General features: G+C 50.3%; 7 protein-coding genes across 7 annotated transcripts; 1 reads left to right on the top strand and 6 right to left on the bottom strand.

The window, feature by feature from the left end:
* Positions 1–673: 673 nt before the first annotated feature.
* Positions 674–2887, top strand: BDQ94DRAFT_159903 (SNARE domain protein; the record flags this gene model as incomplete). The annotated part of the gene is made up of 3 exons (XM_026769130.1): positions 674–1539; positions 2109–2737; positions 2811–2887. 3 exons carry the CDS (start codon positions 674–676, stop codon positions 2885–2887), a joined length of 1572 nt encoding a protein of 523 aa, XP_026625791.1.
* BDQ94DRAFT_144987 (histone chaperone napB) lies at positions 2773–4329 on the bottom strand. The gene is made up of 3 exons (XM_026766554.1): positions 4076–4329; positions 3104–3946; positions 2773–3053 (listed from the first exon to the last, which is right to left on the bottom strand). Exons 1-3 carry the CDS (start codon positions 4194–4196, stop codon positions 2944–2946), a joined length of 1074 nt encoding a protein of 357 aa, XP_026625790.1. The 5' UTR covers positions 4197–4329; the 3' UTR covers positions 2773–2943.
* A 1904-nt stretch (positions 4330–6233) lies between these two features.
* On the bottom strand, positions 6234–7769 carry BDQ94DRAFT_40563 (NmrA family NAD(P)-binding protein). Its single transcript, XM_026775685.1, has 2 exons — positions 6871–7769; positions 6234–6809 (listed from the first exon to the last, which is right to left on the bottom strand). The coding sequence occupies exons 1-2, from the start codon at positions 7512–7514 to the stop codon at positions 6395–6397; spliced, it is 1059 nt and encodes a 352-aa protein (XP_026625789.1). The 5' UTR covers positions 7515–7769; the 3' UTR covers positions 6234–6394.
* Positions 7770–8728: 959 nt separating this feature from the next.
* Positions 8729–9842, bottom strand: BDQ94DRAFT_144984 (uncharacterized protein). The gene has a single exon (XM_026766553.1). It carries the CDS (start codon positions 9455–9457, stop codon positions 9140–9142), a length of 318 nt encoding a protein of 105 aa, XP_026625788.1. The 5' UTR covers positions 9458–9842; the 3' UTR covers positions 8729–9139.
* Positions 9843–10104: 262 nt separating this feature from the next.
* BDQ94DRAFT_159901 (putative lysophospholipase) lies at positions 10105–13124 on the bottom strand (the record flags this gene model as incomplete). The annotated part of the gene is made up of 5 exons (XM_026769129.1): positions 10105–10165; positions 10197–10288; positions 11381–11629; positions 11704–12068; positions 12137–13124. The coding sequence occupies 5 exons, from the start codon at positions 13122–13124 to the stop codon at positions 10105–10107; spliced, it is 1755 nt and encodes a 584-aa protein (XP_026625787.1).
* A 2386-nt stretch (positions 13125–15510) lies between these two features.
* On the bottom strand, positions 15511–16794 carry BDQ94DRAFT_144980 (pirin family protein). The gene is made up of 2 exons (XM_026766552.1): positions 16287–16794; positions 15511–16213 (listed from the first exon to the last, which is right to left on the bottom strand). Exons 1-2 carry the CDS (start codon positions 16723–16725, stop codon positions 15696–15698), a joined length of 957 nt encoding a protein of 318 aa, XP_026625786.1. The 5' UTR covers positions 16726–16794; the 3' UTR covers positions 15511–15695.
* A 117-nt stretch (positions 16795–16911) lies between these two features.
* Positions 16912–19001, bottom strand: BDQ94DRAFT_179189 (Zn(II)2Cys6 transcription factor). Its single transcript, XM_026773309.1, has 2 exons — positions 18835–19001; positions 16912–18777 (listed from the first exon to the last, which is right to left on the bottom strand). The coding sequence occupies exons 1-2, from the start codon at positions 18897–18899 to the stop codon at positions 17154–17156; spliced, it is 1689 nt and encodes a 562-aa protein (XP_026625785.1). The 5' UTR covers positions 18900–19001; the 3' UTR covers positions 16912–17153.
* Positions 19002–19061: the final 60 nt, after the last annotated feature.

The raw sequence follows: 19061 nt of genomic DNA, 5'->3' as shown, positions 1-19061 counted from the left end.
CTCCTCCAATCCCCTCCATCCCGTAGTCCCTAAATAGCCTGATACCCTGAAACGTGGTCAAGACTTGTCATCATCGTTGAAGCCCAGTCCACCCCAGAAATGGTACCACGTATTATATAAGGGAGGTGACCAGTCAGCTTACTGTCATTCGGTTGCTGCATTCTGCATCCTGCGTACTCAGCCCTCCGGTATGCACCACTGCAGCCAAGCGCCCAACTGATAATCTGCCAACGCGTCACACCGTCTACGCTTGATATCAGCCAAACGGCAATATTTCCCCTTACTGCCAAGAAAAAGAAACAGCGAATCCCTCGGACCCGGTTATTAAAGAAGGCGATGTCACGCCTGGCCGTCTAGATCCTGTACCACTCAAAAGGGTACATTTGAAGTGCCGCTACAACGGTAAGTCGGGATGATCTTCCGGAACAAGACGATACACAGCCAAGCTCCTCCTCCGCAAATGCGCAAAAGACGTCCTATACTGATCCGCCTCCTCAAGCAGATGTTGACCTCATCTCCGAGGCGGGAAGCCCTTCCCTTCGGCTTCGTCGCCGATGTGCTCTTCCAGATCATCATCAATGGCGAGGTGAACACCATCTTGACGCTTTGCCGGTTGAACCGCGCCACATACGAGACCATCAAGGTGTTGGAGCCACATATCTGTGGCTGGTTCATGCGCTTCCATGCGATTGAATTTGACCCCATTCTTACTCTTAACCCGTGGACGGGAGAGCAGAGCACACTGACAGTGCACTCCCTCGTAAGGTTCTTCCAGCGCCACAATATCGCAAAGGATCTATCGCGACATATTGTACCATCAGTCTGGGGACCTTTTTGCGATGACGGGAATCCAGAGATGGACTTTGAAGCGGAGTTACGCCTTGCCAAGCGGTTGGAAAGAGGGTTACACGTTCTCTTTCACATGGCCGACATTGCGCGCGACACCGAAAGGCTGAAGCCCAGCAGGAAGCCACTGGCTCCTGTTGTCAGTGGACGTCTCTTCGTGCTCGGCAAGATGTTAGACGAGTACGATGAACTTCCCCAGCACAGGAAACAGTTGATGTCATTTGAAGAGTACACCAACCACGTTTATACGGTTCTAAAGTGGGGATATGTGGAGGCCGATATTGGCCGCAGGCGGCTAGAATTCCGAGGATGGCTTGACGAGCAGACTGAGATCGACTTTCACGCGTCTCTGCGAATGCTGCGCGAGCTGATGGAGCGCATGCTTCTCCGCCACGGCCCCAAGGACTGGCACCGCGACGCCAAGAACGAATATAGCGTCATATCCTGGTTTCTCCTGAAACAACCGCCGCGCTCACTGGCGAAGCTGTTCTTGAGTCCTCAGAACGACTGCTGCGATATTGATGTGAAAGCTACTGATTGCGGTGTTAGGAAATGCCATTTCTCAGACCCGCTAGACAACTACTGGAAAGCCTGGAAAAATGTGCCCGACCTAGGCTGCCAGGACTGTGACTGCAAGCGACGAGTCAGAAGTTGGAGCGTCAAGCCTGCACTTATTGATGCCCGAGGAAGAGAGTTTAATCGTGCTGCAGAGCGATACCTGAGGGAGATGTGGAGTCAGCGACACGTCGGTCTCCATCGGGCTTTTACCATGGGCGTTTTTACCACAGTTATTGGATGAGCTGGGATCATTCTGTCATATTATTTTTTTTATCTGAACGAACTTGAAACCGAACAAGAATGTCATCATTATTTATCCGCATCTACGCAGTAAGACAAGAGTTCCATCCATCTTGACCTTTCTAGATAAAACAAAGATAGATCGATATGGCCCGACGCCGCCTTCTTCACCGCCCGCAACCCCGAGCATCCGTAGTAATCGGCTCCGGATCCTCTCAACCCAACCCGATCAACATCACTATCGCCGTCCGTCCTCAGTCCACAAGCATCTCTGGAAGCGTTTCTTTACCCATTGTAACTATCTCATGATCTTCCTATAGCATATACCCAACTACTCAACAATCATGGACCACACAGACCCCTTCCTCCAAGTCCAAGCGTAAGTTTCTCTCCCCCTTATTCATCCACTCTACAAACCACCATCAAGCCAGCTAGCTGACGTAGCACCAATCCAATGCCAACAGCGACGTCCTTTCAACCCTCCAATCCACACGTCCTCTATTCTCCTCCTATCTCCGCATCCGCTCCCTCGCCAAATCTCCCAATAACCCGGAGCTCCAACAAGCGCGCTCCGAGCTTGAGACGACCCTCACCGATCTAACCGCGGACTTAGACGATCTAGTCGAGAGTGTGCGTGCAATCGAGCAAGATCCATATCGATTCGGCCTAGAACTAGAAGAGGTTCAGCGCCGGCGAAGTCTTGTCAACGATGTCGGGGCCGAGATCGAGAAGATGAGGGAGGAGTTGCAGAGGACGGTTACAGCTTCGAGTGGTGGTGGGAAGGGCACGGGTGCGCTGCCAAACCCGGCTGATTTCGATAATGTCTTATCGCCGTCGGCGGAGGATCAGGGAGATGATTACTATGCTGCGATGGAGCAGCAGCGGCAGATGGAGCTGATGCACGAGCAAGATGAGCAGTTGGATGGGGTGTTTCGGACTGTGGGGAACCTGCGACAGCAGGCTGATGATATGGGGAGGGAGTTGGAGGAACAGGGGGTGATGATAGATGAGGTGGATACATTGGCCGACCGAGTGGGCGGCAAGCTGCAGAATGGCATGTCGAGGCTAAAATACATTATCCGGAAAAATGAGGGTAAGTGCTTACGCTACGACTTCTTTACATTGTCCTTTCTCGAAAAAAAAAACGTTGGCTGATTATCAATTAGATACAATGTCATCCTTTTGCATTGCCGTCCTCATATTCGTTTTGGTCCTCCTCCTCATCCTGCTCATTGTTCTTTAAGACATGAAGACATATGGTTACAACTGCATTATTCAAGACAAGACACGGTGATATCTTTAGACCTTGGTCTTCTTGCGGGGACGGTCGTTCTCGTCCTCTTCCTCGTCTCCCGAGATATCAAGCTCACTGTCGTCAAAGTCGACCTCCTCGATCGCCTGATCCGTGACTGGAAGGAAGGTTAGCTCGGAATTCATCCAAATTACGAAAACCACTCACCATAGTACTTCAAGGCGTTGGGCCAGAGGTCCTCAGCGATCGCAATAGCGAGCTCCTCACCACCAGGGAAGACCTCAATGTCATCGAACTCATCCTCAATGTCGTCATCCTCGTCATCCTCGTCCTCCTCATCCTCACCCTCAACAGGCTCGCCCTTGAGGAGCTTCTCAAACCTCTCGTTATCCTCCTTGGTCGCGGCCTCGGACTGCTCAGCAGTGACATCGCTGCCACGGTAGCCGAAGAAAGCGAAGAAGCTCATGCCGCCAGGGCCATCCTCAGGGAGCTCATCCTCATCATCACCCATCTCCTGGTCCTCAGCAGCCTCAATCTCATCCTTCTTCTCAAGGACCTTGGCGAACTCAGGCAGCTTCTTACGGTCTCCGCCCTTCTTCTCCGCCTCAGCAAGGTCGCAAGCAGCGTCCAGCAGACCCTTGGTAGGATCCTGGTCCTTCTTCCAGTTGATGCGGACGGGCTCGGAGACCAGACCATCCCAGGTGCGCTTGTGACCCTTGGGGGTAGTGATGACCTGCTTGCGCCAGTAGAAGGTCTTGACGAGCTTCTCGTTCTCAAAGTAAGGGTTCTCGTCGCCGGTGCGGAACACGAAGGTCAAGCGGAAGCTGCGGGGCTCGCCCTGACCCTTCTCATCGATCTCGAATCGCTCAACGGTCAGGTTCTTAAGAGTCGAAGCGAGAATCGTGGCATCGGTCATGGTGATGTATTCCTCCACCTCGGCGGGCGCATTGAGCATGACGCGAGTCCAGAAAGTGTCGCGCACATCAGGCTCGGCGATAACCTGGTTGCGCTTTTCGAAAAGGGGACGAAGCAGGAGAGTAGACTGGCGCACTATTATACCCTTTAGTTTAGACAGAACCAAATCATAACAATCTCAACCCCAATCCCAAACCCCCATCCCCAAATAAATCAACAAAACCAAAGACAGACAGAAAGATAAATAGAAAGAAAAGAACATACACTGCTCCACCTCCGCCCTAGCAAACTGCTCCTCCACCAAAGAAATCTTCTTCGCCGTCTCCTTGCTCACCTCGGGGCGCTGAATGCGCTCCAACAGCGACGTGTTAGCTTCAGCAGACATAATGATGGAACTGTTTCTGAAATTTCCAATTGAATAAATAATAAAAAAGAAAGGGGGTATAAGGGTATATGATTTGAAAGTAGATTGGATATTATCCCAAAAGTAAATCGGGGCAGTGGGTATATAAATACAGAATTGGTAAGAAGGGAAAGAAAGAAAAAAAAAATTTCTGATCGTTTCAAAAAAGTTTACTGGTTGGTTACTGCGCGTAGTACTACTATGGTCAGTCAGCGCGCGCGGGCGCGGGCGCGGGTGACGGGCGGAAGTTGCCTACGTAGTAAGTAGTAAGTAATGTTACTAACCTACGAAGAGGAGTTTAATTAGCTAGTTAGCCTTTCCTCCGTGGTTTAGCTGGTTAAGGGGAAGGGGTCACTGTGCTGTGCTGTGCTGTGCTGTGCTGTGCTGTGCTTAGTAAGTAGTAATGATGGCTGGCTAGGCTGGTTTGGGTAGGTTGCACGGGAAGGTAGCTGTTAATTTAACTGGATGGGGTTAGTCACTTTGGAGCATTTAGTGGGTTAGTAAGCGGTGGTGATGATGGGTTCGAAATAATTAACCAAGTGGTTGCAAGAACAGGATTATTGGTAGTAAATAGGATAGAAGGATGGGATGTTCCGTGTAGTGTAGTGTAGTGTATTGTAGGCAGCATGTCAATTGACTCGAGTAATAGATAAGTAGGTAGGACGGACGGAGGACTCCGAACGGCTACCCGTGATTTACCACTTATGAAGCAGCGCAGCAGTACTGCTCCCCGCCAACGATAATAACTCAAGGACAGAGAGACTCAACAGTTAACCATCAGATCAACAGTAGCAGACATTGTGAAACATCATACTACTAGGGTATGCATGATGGTCATGACGATGCTCACACTGCACGACTTACTCTCCAACCAGTGGCAAGTTGATTTGCGATAGCTGCAGCAAACACCTACATTTATCTTTTACACCATACATTGATTGATCTACCCACTGTTATAAGTCAGCCATACTTACCTCCACCGGAAGAGAATGTTCCAGCCCACCTCCTGGAAGATATGACTTGCACTAACCCACGCCACGACAGGGATCCAGCCCAGCTCCGCTTCGGGCGGATTTTCCCAGCAACTTAGAGCCAGAGGCGCTCATTGCTTTTTCCGGGAGATCTGCTTATCAGTGGCGAAAAAGAAAAAGGCTGGGGGCGGATTAGCTTCGTTCGGGGTTATTAGTTTAGTAGTCTAATTCATGACGGGTCTGGAGTAAGTGGGGGAGATAATGCTGGTTGGTGCATCTTATACTCCGTGGAGATTTCGAAATCGTAGTCAAGTTTGTAGTCGATAATGTGACCAGGTAGATAAGGGATTTCATGTTCTGCTGACAACTGGCAAGTTCAATTGCATCAGTCAAAAGTAAGGGGTTAGTTAGTGACCGGAATGAAAACGACAAGTAGCATGTCTGGCGGACTGAGAATGATCTTAGTCCATTCCAATATTAGCTTTGCTATCTACCCAAGTCACCATGGGTCTTGAGTATCAATCCAGCCAGTCAACCATTCAATCAATCAAATCCCTTTATCAGGGTACTCAAACAAACAAACAAACAAACAGCCGCCGGTGCGATCATCACACCCGAGGGGAATAATCGGCAAACACACGAATGCATATCACTTGAAATGCACAGTGAAGAATGGAAAAGAAGAAGAAGAAAGAAAGAAAGAAACAAAGAGAAACAGAAGCGTGGTAACAAATAGTCAAAATAAACTTTTGGCGGATTGGCCTCCAATCCGACATGTCCATCATCATGCCTGCAAAATTCGTAACGTGCGTTTCAACCAGCAACCCATTAATATAGAAACTTTTTCCGCGGTGAGATGAGATGAGATGGAAATGGCCCCCCATCATGACGACCACTCCTGCGTCTTCGTCTTTCCCATTATGGTATAATTTTTCCGTCTCCCAAAGATAAGACCCAGGCCAGTTCGCCAGTAATGCATGAAATGAAAAGAAAAACTCAAGAATAGAAAAGGAAACGGAAGGAAAGCCAGCATTGAACGCAGCGGTAGGAGTGAGGGGACAGGACAACCGGCCGGTTTCGGCTCGCGCTCAGACAGTTGATGTAACCTCTTTATCGAGCCAATCGCGCCCATCGCTAAGACGACCTTGCGGCTGCCCTCTCCCCATCGCTCACCGACCGTAGTGCAACGCAGCACGTCAGATCGCGCCATCACAACATCCAATCCAGCCCGTTCGCTTCCTCTTCCACGGGAAAGACTTCGCGCGCGTATTCCTCCATGTCTCGCCAGCCCTGCCATAGGTGTCGGGCCTCATCCGTAACACGCAGTGATATAACCCCTCCGGGACCCTGCATCATTCCCGCACCCGCACCTTTGCCATTGGCTGGGCCCAAGCCCTTCGGCGACCCGGCCGCAGGGCGGGAGAATTCGGGCTGCGGGAAGTAGGGTGCATCGCATTGTCCAAACACCACCTCAATTGCTTCCAGTTGTTCCCGATATCCGGGAGGGATGTTGACCTTGACTTCGACCTTGGGCACGCGGACGTAGCGGCATGGGCGACCGAGAGCGCGCGAAAATGCCGCACAGACCTGATTGGGGGAGAGCGTCTCGAAGGTGAGGGCGATCCTGCAAAACATCAGCTATCAGCTCCATGTCATCACCCGATAAATGACCGAGGTAAACCTACCGATGGCCGTTCCACTTCTTGGGTCCGTCCTTGAAAATCTGCAGCAGCGCCGGTCCCACGTCATGCTCAGCATCCAGCCAGGGGAGTGGAATATCGGGGTCGAAAGGCGCGTGCCACTCAAAGCTTCCGTCCTGCATCAGCTCCATCTGGAAGAGGGGGTATGGTAGACTCGTAAAGTTGTTGTTGTAGATTCCAGCGTAGACGAACGTCGAGGGCAGACCGAGTTGACGAACGTAATTCTCCACGGTGAACTTGGGAGCCCAAAGGGGCACCGGAGGCCATGGTCCATGCACAGAGTGGTCGGGCATACTGCTATAGATGTAGTGTTGAATGGTTCCTGCTCGCTTGGCGGCATCGGCCAAGGCGCGTCCGATCGCGACTTCATCGCCAGACTGGGAGGTGGTGTTGATGAAAGCAAGATTGGCCCCTTGGAACAGGGAGTCCATCAGCTCTGTGTTGCCCAGGAGGGGACCCTGGAAGAGAGTGACATTGGGTAGGCTTTGTAGTTCCTCCGCGATGAGGCCCTTGAGTGAATGGATCTGAGCGCGAACATGGTGGCCCACTGCCGAAGCGACACGGATCAGAGACGCCGCCTGGCGACCCGTAGCGTTCACCACGGCAATGGTCTTTCTTTGTTGTGTCATGAGTTATAGCGGGAGAGGAATGGTGAGAATGCGGGTACAAGAAATAATTCTCCGCGATAGGAGGAGAATATAGAGAGGAGGGGGGACTTTAAAAAGTAAAAGAAGAAGGAAAAAAAAAGTATGCGGGGTAAAATTAAAGCAGGGAGGGAAAAGTGACCAGCGGACGAACACGAAGGAAGTAAGTCGGGCAGTCGAGCAGATCTGGAGTCGGGTCAGGTGGCCTCCCAGAATAGGAAAACAAGTCAATGCGAGGCCGATTTATTGCCAGCTAGTGATGTTGTGGAGGTTGGTGAGGCAGCAGGTGTGGTCGTGTGTCGCAGTTGTCGAGAGAATTTCCTGAGTCGTAGTACAGATTTCCAGGTGCTGTCTGGGTGGTACTTCGACGAATGGAACAGTGGGGTAGTAGACGGAGCAGTTGGCGGAGAGTTTAGTTATATAGCTCAGTGGGATATGATTGCCTGGGGACAGTTGATTTGACAATGCCGCAATCGAAGAATTCAATGGTGCAAGATGATGACGGGTCAGGCAGCTGCTGTTGTTGCTGTTGCTATTGCTGTTGCTGCTGCTGTGGTTCAGAAAGAAAGCCCCGGGAAACTACTGAAGTACGAAAAAAAGAATCCCACCACAGAAAAAAAGGTCGATGATGTTGGAGACAGCGGCGGATGATGAGATATTAGGTGCTCCAACTCCAGACCGACACAGCCGGGCTGCTCGCCAAAAGCCAGGTTTTTGTTAGTTAATGCAAAGCAGCGCCTCCTCCGTTGCAGGCACGGATCTCCCTCGTCGAGAGGATAATATGAATAATAAGAATCACCGAGTGCTCCAACGAGGCCGAACAAGTGGACACCCCCCCCAGAGCCGGTCTGGCGCACCAGGCAAGGAAAATGACCTCACACAACTGAGATTTTTCAAGCGATTTGCACCCCAAAAAAAAAGAAAATAATGAAAATAAAAATAAAACAGCAAGAGAAAAAAGATAATAGTAATAATCGGTTTAAATTGATTCAGATGCAGTATAATTGAGAAATCGCGAAAATGGCGGGAAAAAAAGAATAAAAATTCAACAAGGAAGAGCCGTGGATCAGGTCTAGTGCTTGGTTCCGAGATTCGCACCCACAATGACCCTAATCAGCCCTGTTGGTCAGGGGAGACTGCACAAGCTTTATCAGATTGGATTGGAGGAGGGAATGACGATGGAATACAATTGACGAAGGTTTCTAAAGGAAGACGCTGTGACTACGTAGGAGGTAGGTCTTATAAAAGGGACAACCTGGTCTATGAACCGAAATAGAAACCTTTTCCCCCTTTCCAGGACAAGTCGGTGTGCTCGCCGCCCACGTATCTAGGGGCCCCTAGAAGCGACGTCGTAGAGGAGAAAGAAAAGGAAGTAACTGCGGTCTGTGTGCTGCGGCAACGGGGACCCGATGAGCCCACGACGACTATCGGCTGGTCTGGATTGGGATCGTCTGGGGTTTGCATCTAATATGGGAGGTGGTACCCATGAGTGAATTTCTTAACTCCTCCCACAAATCCCCGTTCGCTGGGAAAATCCTGGCCAGGCAAAGAAAAAGCAGCCCCGGTCCCATGATGTGATGGGGAGTGTTCCGATGTGCTATCCGAGGGGTTTATATCGAGTAATGCGAAACAGTCATAGAATGGAAGGCCATTTGATTGAACGGTGTCAGGCGGGATTGCAAACTTCGGATGGCTGACACCATTCCAAGGTACTCGGCTCTCTGTTCCTGAGGGTACTCGTCTCTAGGTTTCTCTCCCATCTTCCATTGCGTTGTAGGTCTCGCTCCATTGAGTTCGAAAGCCGGGGGTGACAGGCCAGCTCGGCAGATGAGGCAACTAGAGCAGCAGCCCTGACATGAAGACGGGACCTTGTTGGATGTTGCTAGAAGTGCCCACGATGTCCACGATGATGAGGTGACCATTGACATTCTTTCCTTTACGTAACTCGGATGCAGTTCAGGGGTGGCTGGACAGGGAGCTGAAAGAACTAGCAATATCCACCACCACCATCATCATTATCATCATCGTGGATAGAAGAACTATGGCATCATGAGGATGTAGTAGTATGATTCAGTCTGAGAATAGTGCCTATTGTAGGGCGCAATCTCAACCCGTGGGATATCCTCTATATCCGAAGGTAGTATAGGGATGCGATGCACCTTCCAACAATAACGGTTCCAGCTAAACTAGAGATTCTTCATTATTGCTGAATTTGGGTAGCAAAAAAAACCAAAAAAGCAAAGTGCATATTCTATCAAAGAATGTCCGATCCCGGCAAGTGCCAGCCAATGGCAGCCAATAAACAGTGTGGGCGGGGGAGTACTAGCGGGCCTCCCACTGATCGACTTTTGGGGACAGCCACCGATTCTGAGGCAGTCATCTATCTAGTCAAGACGTTATAGTTACTTCTGTCTTCTCTTTCCATAGAACTACCTGCGGTGTTTGTTCTTTGATTCTTTGAATGTATCTATCTGTATCTCACTCTTTTCACTTTTCTCTTCCTCTTCTTCTTCCGCCCCTCCTTGAACCAGTCCTACGTTATGGAGAATAGCAAGTGATTAATCCACCACATTGACTAACTAGCGAAGAAACCGCCGTCACAGCCGACTGACAAAGCCCGGCTAGCCCACGTTGCTCTCCAGACCCATCGGTCCAAATCCTTCTTACCGGCCAATCCGTGCGCCGCAGCTTCTCACGCGTCTGCCAAGACCCGGGAGCGGTGTTTCTTCTGGGGCTCCTTTTGCGACGAAAGTGGTTCTCTACGGCCGGTGGATGATGTTTAGTCCTGAGTAATAGTACCACTTGAGCTCTTTTTATTTTTTTCTCTCAGGTTTGTTTTCCCACAAGGTCAGTAAGGGGAAGGAAGACCTTTCATACCAACCAAGCAGACGGTACGACAACCCTGCGACAACACATCCGGGCCATGTCTGCAAGGGAGCAACCTTCATCTGATCAATACCTTATCTACCCTGGAACTACTACTAATTAGGAGAGAGCAGCAACCGCGTGGTGAGAGCACGGTCTTTCCATCTAAGAAATATCGAGTTAGCGGGATATATTGTTATATAAGATTAGGAGCAACTCATCGTCATCATCGTCAAGCCACCACCGCCTTTGATCATGTGCTAACCCGGTCAGCTGCTCCGTCATAGTTTTTTTTCTAGCGGAGTACTAGCACTACTAGTAGTGTATACTGCTGTTGCTGCTGTCAAAACGCCAGTAAATGCAGATGTTTTATCCCAATTAGGAAGGTCCTCGGAGCAACTCACTAACCTCATACACACTAGACTAGTAGTAGTATACTAGTAGACTAGTAATATACGCATCTCAGCTGGGAAATCATCTCAGCAATGGCGCAATTCAAAGCGGGGTTCGCCGTCGTCCATCGGATTCCCCTCCATCCATCCGACATGCATGACCCCGGCCTGCATGCCCAGGGATCCTGCATGTTGGTCAGGTATCTCCGCGGAAAGGACTTCCCTTCTCGCTGTCTACATAGTAGCAGGTAGTCTAATAGTAGTGAGATCGCCTTGTGGAAGTTGTATTGGTGGTCATCATAAGGTGGCATACCCCTCATTCCGTCATGTATACTGTGAGATACCCTAGTGGTGTGAGCCACACATAGTATGAAAGCTCTAGAACAACAACGCTTTTCCGTCTAAAACAGGCAATCGAAAAAAGAAAGGAAAATAAAAAAAAAAAAAAAAATACGACCACAAACCATCAAACCTCCTTTCCCTAGAACCAAACGATCGCCATCGTCAAGGTGCCGATCCCGCCATCACTCGCTGCGCCATACGTCCTATAGAATCACTCGAGTCCTCCAGTTCCTCCATCTCGCGCTCACTCACCTCGCGCGGCCCAATCCCCGCCAACCCCCAGACGCCAGGTCGGCGCCGGGCCAACAACTGCGCCGCCGTGCGTTCGTCAGAGTGCAGATGCGCTCCAGACTTGCGTAGCAGCAGCACGTGCTCCGACAATCCTGCGTTGGCCGCCAGGAACAGCGGCGTCCGACCATTGCGGTTTCGCAAGTGCACGGAGCCACCCTGGAGCAACAGGTATCGGAGAATCTCAATTGAGGGAGATGTCGCTGCGAGGTGCTGTGAGGTGACGTGGGTGTCAGTTTGCTTTCTTTTTTCCTTTTTCTCAAATACAGCTCAAGGGGTTGCCTTACGATAGGTGTGTTGCCCGAATAGTCGGCGTCATTCAATAACCATTGGTGTTCTCGGGCCACAATCTCCTCCACGCGCTCGAGATCACCCTGCGCGATGGCGTATCCGAGCACCGTGAGGGACTGAACGCGCTCTGGGAGCGCCCCGTCCGGATGGCGGAAGACTGGCTGCGATACCTCGGTCAATTCGCCGCGAAGAGATACTGACATTTTCTTGGCTACCCATTCTGGGGTGGAATCGGGAAGAGCGAGAAGATACGACATCTTGGTCAGTGCAGCTTCGGTGGTCAGGTCGAGTCCTGCGACGACTCCGGCGCGAGAGAGACTCATGCCTGGGGCATAGACTGGGCTGACACTTCCCGTCAGACCTGGTTGGTTGGTTGCGTCAGACTGAATTCTGGTTTGAGGGATTATTGGCAAGGGTTTCATTACTCACATTGCGTGACATTCACGATCACGATTCCTCTCTTGATAGCGGCGGCCAACACATTGGTCATGGCATTGTCTTGACCACTCGGTGCGTTACCGGCGCCAAACGTCTCCAACACTAAACCACGGAGTCCTTCCAGCTTCAGCACGGCGTCGACCATCTCCGGCTTGATACCAGGGAAGATACGAAGACATGCCACGTGGGTGGTGTCGAGGTTGGTCTGGATACGGAAATGTTCGAGGCTCTTCGGTCGGTTGACCAGCTCCCAGTTCACGTTGGTCCGCATGGAGGTTGTCACCGCCAGCGGGGGACAATTCGGAGAGTCGAAGGCAGCGAAATCACTGGCCGCGACCTTGATCGACCGGTTGCCACGGAACAGTCGGTTGTTGAAGTACAGGCACACTTCGGGGATCATGAAATGGCTAGCCACAACCAGTGATCCGAGAAGGTTATCGGTGGCATCATTCTGCAATTCCAGCATGGGCGCCTGTGCTCCAGTGAGAATCACGGGCTTTCCGAGATTCTGCAGCATGAAGCTAAGCGCTGAGCATGTGTATGCGAGACTGTCTGTTCCGTGGAGGACGACGAAGCCATCGAAAAGTGTGTAGTTTCGTTCAACGGTGTGGGCGATCTGAGCCCAACCTTTCGCATCGATAGAACTGCTATCGAGGAGCTCTTCGAACTCGAAGACAGTGTACCGCACCCGTCGCCCATAGGCTGTCTGTGGTGTGCGGAGAGCGGGATGTCCTTTGATCTCTCCGTCTGAGTTGATCACAACATCCATCATGCTCGGGTGCGAACCATCGTTGAATGTCGGCACCCGGGCCAGACATTGCTCCTGGAAACCTCTGGCAGGAATGAAGCCTGACGGGGACTGTCGCATACAAATCGTACCACCAGTCATGATAATGAGGACCCGGGACTCGGGGATGAGATCGTCCGGCTGCTGCTCAGACAGCTCGGGCAAGGGACCATTGACATCGAGAGCTGCCATGATGGGGGGCTGTGACGATGATCTCTAATTCTATGGCGTAGACAAGGCGCAAGAGAAATCAAAAGAGAGCAACGTTGAAGTTGGCTGTGAAAGCAAAGAATGCGGGGCCTCAGATTTCAGGCCGCTCCAGATGCGAAACAGCCACAAACAAGGCTAAAAAGTATCTATCCAAGAAACGGCCTCCACAAAAATCTTTTTTTGGGGTCGTGGAGTTCGCAACTCTGGGAATAAGCTCTCCTTTCTGCGGTAGAAATAAACTGAGTAGGTCTTCAACTCCAGGGCAGAACGGGGTCGAGAGTTGGGCACACAAAGATAAGGTTAGCCGTTACCTAGCAAAAGGACTATGGACCAGCTTCAAGAACCAGGAGAAAACAGTGGACGTCCCATGATCCTCGCCCCTCATATGAACAACATTAAGAACTAGACTAGACCTGTAAAAATAGGCTACTTGATTGAGAGTTGGAGACACCACCCACATTGTCTCCGATTCACGGCCGCCGCATTACGTACAGAGCCTGCATTGGTGGTGCCAAGAAGCCGCCCCAGCGCAGGATTTTCTTCGCCGGCCGCCCTCTCTTTTCGGGTGCGGTGGATTCCTCCGTCAACTTTAACCACCACCGCCTCCACTTGATGTTGGAGTAACTGCCTGGACCTTATGTCTGGAAAATGCTGTTGATCAGCCTCTCTGGGGTAAACGGGAGAAAGATGTGATCTATGGCGAGCACTGTATGTATGTGAATATCATTGCGGTCGCAGAGAAGAATTACACGTAGGCAAGTAGCATTACTTTATGTGCTGGTCTTGCTAGGAAGGTTCTTATTTACCATAGGTTTGGAGCATAAGCTTGACCTTACAAAAAGGCTCTATATGATTTAGCTCCTAGTAACCACGCCATCATGTTCCGTGTCCTTCAGGCACAACCACTGCCTCCAAACAGTACCATCACGTAATTCGAGATAGAACAGTAGAACCCTTTATCGCATACCCCCAGCTAAACAGCGTTAAAGACACTGCGCAGACTCACTTCCATACATCGTCCACACTCAACCAGGACAACACCACCACAATCAATCAACGAAGCCACTTACCATCAGAGGACAGCGTATGTCGCATTAAGAATTGTAATCGCAGATTCCACAGAAAGAAGCATCGAATCGAAAATCCTACAACATCTTCAAATAGAAAATACTAGCCACCCGGGCCGTAACTTCATTTCCTCGCTTCTTGATAAGTTTTTCTTCGACGGCCCAAACGGGCATCATATGTGCCTAGTCAGCGAGGTTCTGGCTGCAGTATTGCTGAATATAAGGAGAATAGTCCCATTATCATGTTCCCTTGGCATATAGCTAAAGCAATTGTCGCTCAGGTTACCATGGGATTGGATTATATGCATTCGCAAGAAGTAAGGACATGGAGGGAAGTACATCAATACCTAGAACACATCATGTCTTACTGACTATCCGACCTCAAGATCTCCACACTCGCAATATACTCTCCAGCCCATCGACTTCAATAGCCTAAGTATAAGCGACATTCACAACCGCTTCGGCGAACCCTTCCAAATCCCCATCTCTCGAACTGACAACAACCCCATCCAACCACCACATGCGCCTACCCACGCCATCATCCCCATGAACTTGATCAACCCAAACAGCCAGCTCACAAACTGCACTATCAGAATAACAGACTTCGGCTCGTCTTCCTTCTTCAACGAAGACCCCCCACAAACACTACACACTCCAACCATCCTCCTCCCACCCGAAGCCATCTTCCAGGACCTCATCATCCCCCCCAGCCGCCGATATATGGACCCTTGGGTGTACGCTCTACGATATCCTCGGCGAACGACTCCTCTTCGAAACCTGGTCAGATAGTCCAGATGATATTGTTTGGGAGATGGTCAGTATGCTAGGTAAATTGCCGGAGAGATGGTGGCAGAGATCAGACTTTGCTATTTTCTCGAAATCAGCAGAGCCCTGGAGCTTGAGCTTGGAGTTTGGATCTCTGGATCAATGACTGTGGCAGATGGGAAGAGGGGAGACGCCTCGGACTTGCGAACTTCAGGAGATGGAGATGGATATTTGGAGGAGGCTGTTGGAGGGGATGCTTGCTTATGAGCCGTCGGAGAGGGTGTCGGTGCGTGAGGTTATGGAGTTAGAGTTTATGGTGGAGTGGGTGTGGCCTGCGTGGTTGAGGGTGGGGAGGTGAGTGAGTGTCTTTGACTGGCAATTTATATTTTGTTTGGGTATGTGTGTACTAGGAAGCACTGTTGGGTTGCTTTCAGAGTAGATAAGCTAGTGTACTGATTTACAGCTCGCATGCTTTGGCTTTACAGCTGGCAAATGCTTGGCTATTAGGGCCTTTACTTTAGAGATGATTTTGTTCCTTCGAAACAAGAGGAAATTTATTATCACTGTCTATATGAGTCTATCCATGACACATTGTGAAACCACTTATGGTACACAGTCATTATTGTAATGTTGAAAAAGTACATGATGCAAATCATATGAAGATAAATCCCAAAACACCCTTACACCCAGCAAAAAGAATTGAAACAACCATCGGGCACAACTAATCACTGTCCAAAACCACAACCTCGGCCTCAGCATCTCCAACACTCTCCACACTCAGCACATCACCTGCATTCACCCCTGTGATAAACGCTCCGTCGCCCTCACTGAAAACTGCTTCGTCCCGATGATCCAATCGGATCTTGGCCTGGCCGTTCTTCGTCATGGGCAAATGCACATAGACGTTCCTCTTCTTCTTGCGGCTAACCACGTCTTCGCCAGCACCAACAGTCCACTGGAACTTCTGCCCGGGTTCAATGATTCCCGCGCCCATCACAAAGTCTGCGTGAATTGGGATCGTGTCTGGGATCTTAGGAATGGCGGCTTCCTCATCAGCCGGGGTTGCTTCGGGCCCAGCAGCCAGCGGGGAGAGGATAGGGACGAATGCTTTGCGTTTAGCGGCTTCGTCGAACGTGCGGGTGTGGTATTGGGGCTTGAGGCCATGTCTCCAGGGAAGAGCCCAGATCTGGAGGAAGTGGACGGGCTTGTTGGATTCGTTTTGTTCGGAGTGTGCGATTCCTGGAGTGAATTGGTTGGTTAGTTTGGTCATCGTCGATTTGACGTTGATGGAGTCCAATGCTAGCCAACGTACCTGTTCCACCAGTGGTGAACTGAACGTCACCACGCTTCATACGGTAGAATTGCTTGCCCTGTGCGCCTTCCGCACCCTTTTTGATCATGCTATCACGGTGCGTGAGTTCTCCGTTGAGAATGTAGCTGAAGATTTCGGCATCACGGTGAGGGTGGGTCGGGAATCCATTACGGGCGGCTACACGGTCTTCGTTGAGAACGCGCAGACTGCCAAAGTTGTTGAAGCGGTGATCATAGTAATTGGCAAAACTGAAGGTGTGAAAGCTTTTGAGCCAGCCGCCGTGTTCGGCGTACCCGCGCTCACTGGAGCGACGGGCGACAATGGAAGCGTGTGCAAGAGGCTTTGACATAACGGAGTTGGTGGGAAGAATTGACTTGATGAGGAGCAGTATTAGAGGAACAAAGAATAGGAAGAGATAGGATGGTGTTGCAATTTGCATTCTGGAGAAAGTATTTCGTCGTTTGTCTAGATCGCAGATCGACTTTATACTCCTGGCTGGCGATCCGGGATTGGCTCGGGCGGGGCGCGGATGGGTAAGTAAGCATGGGGTAAGACTGACTAAGGGGCCCATCCAGCAAATTCCCACTCCATCCATCCCGGTTGCAAATCACTGACTGAGCATTTACAAAGTAGTGAGCTTCCGTTTTTGCTGATAGTGGCGGAGTTTCACATTCCAAACCTTCCACCATGCGCACTCGGTGCTGAGCACGCGTCGGTCGATCATTATTACACTTTCTTTATTGATGATCGGTAAGATTTTATCACACTGACTGTGATTGGCTGAAATGATGGTGTGTCATGATGTCATAATCGCTCTGGACGTTCAGCTTCAGAAGAAAAGGGACAGCTTTCAGAGTTTAAGATTGCTTATGGATCCTCCGTCTGGAATTTTCTCTCATCAACCTTCCAGCTTCTACCGTCTTCGCGCTGCCAGAAAGTCACGGTAGCCTCTCCTGTGTTTTCATCGGGCAATTCGACATGAACATCTGAGATTCGGCGCAGAAAAGGCAGGACTGTAAGTGAATCACCCGCCTCTGGCAAGCTGAGGAGATCTAAGCTCTTTGCCAGAGTAAGGCTTGCATCAATATTCCACTCTTCATAAGCAACTACCTCCTCCGCAATCCTAGCAGTAAGAATGCCATTCCATATGCCTTCACGGTGCGGTGCCAATCGAAGCAATTCGATCGCATGTCGTCGGATCTGTGGAATCCGGCACTTAATTGCGGTATAATATAATGGCTGGATGAAGCCAATGTCCATCGTAAAAGCCATTCCCAACGGGCAATTGAGAGATCCACTCGTGGGGAAATCTGGGTATGCGATTCTGAGGGCTTGACAGATGCCGATTGCCTCACGAATAATCGACATGAACCTGTCGGTTTGTAGGTCAAATGCCGTTTCGTCGTCCCATGGGATGCAGGTTGTGACCATGATCAAGGCCATAGCATGGTACATCCCGAGTAACCTTCTAGCCAAGTTATTCTGAATCAAATCTTGAGCTGAGAATTTACCAAGTGACGATCGATAAACATCAAGCCATACTTCCAAGTCCTTTTCCAGGTGCCATTGAGACTCGAGAAACTGCTGGTAGCCCTGAGTCGCAACAAACATGTCCGTCTCGATGTGACGGCCCATTTCTACCAGACCCTGTGCTCTCGCCAGCAGAACATCCAGATATTGTCTTGCTTGTTCAATTGATGGAAATTTGTACGGTAAGTGACGAGGTTGAACGTCATAGTCAAAGCTCGAGTACTTCGTCCCATGTCCAAGTAAAGCATAGTGCACTTCCAGTCTGCTAAAGACCTCGATAACATCATCCTCATTTGTTTGTGACGAAGTCCTTATCCGAATCATTCCTGTCTTGGAGGCTCCGGAGAGCCTCTGAATCTCCTTCACCAGCTTCAGCCCGTGCTGTAGATGAGTATGACTTATTCGGTATTGGCCTCGCATCGTTTCGAGAGTCACGAAAACCATGCAAGTAATGAGGGCAACTATTATACTTTGCGTTCGTTTATTGTTGCGTCTTATTTCAGCTTGGAGACAGCCAATCGCTTTGTTGTAGTGCTGGAGAGTGAATTTTTCATGCTCGCTTAGATGACCTGCCGTTGCAGTACCTCTAACACTCCTCTGAGTCTTATATTTATGCGTAGAGGCCAATGCCAAAACAGCATGCCGCACTGCTAGCTCTTGAGAAAGTGCTTGAACAACGGTTCTGCCCCAGAATTGGGAAGAAAACACTCCTCCAATTTTGAAAATGGTACACTGGATGAACCATTCCACATATTTCCGCTCAGCACATGCGGCATGAGAAATTGGGACCGGTGCATTGTAACTAGACAGCAGACTCCGGAAGGCTCTTGGTGCGCCAGTATTGCCGCCGATGATGGGCTTTTTCGCTTCACTCCAAACCCCATAGCCATCGCAGACTCGGCCAGTTGATACGCATCTCTTGCAAGCCGGTCGACCCTCGTCGCATTTGACTCGACGAATCCTGTGTATAGAATAAGCACCACACCAACTTGTGTAACAAGGCAGCCGCCCAACTCACTTGCATGTCCGACAGCCTGTTTTGACTTTAGGTTTGCTCGCACGGCGCTTCTTCTCGGATTCCATTTCAGCGCTCAGCCACTGGCTCGGCTGTTCGCGGGGTTGCCTTAGTACTTAACGAAAAACTTGTCGCCATACATGTTATTCATAGACTTAAGCGAGAGAAAGTCATAGCGGCAGAAGAAAGCAGAGAGTAATCAGTGAAGAGAAGGGACATGAAGGAGTTGC

The sequence above is a fragment of the Aspergillus welwitschiae genome (assembly GCF_003344945.1).
Source record: "Aspergillus welwitschiae strain CBS 139.54b unplaced genomic scaffold BDQ94scaffold_18, whole genome shotgun sequence".
NCBI lineage: Eukaryota > Fungi > Ascomycota > Eurotiomycetes > Eurotiales > Aspergillaceae > Aspergillus > Aspergillus welwitschiae.
This window is presented reverse-complemented; position numbering and strand designations above follow the sequence as displayed.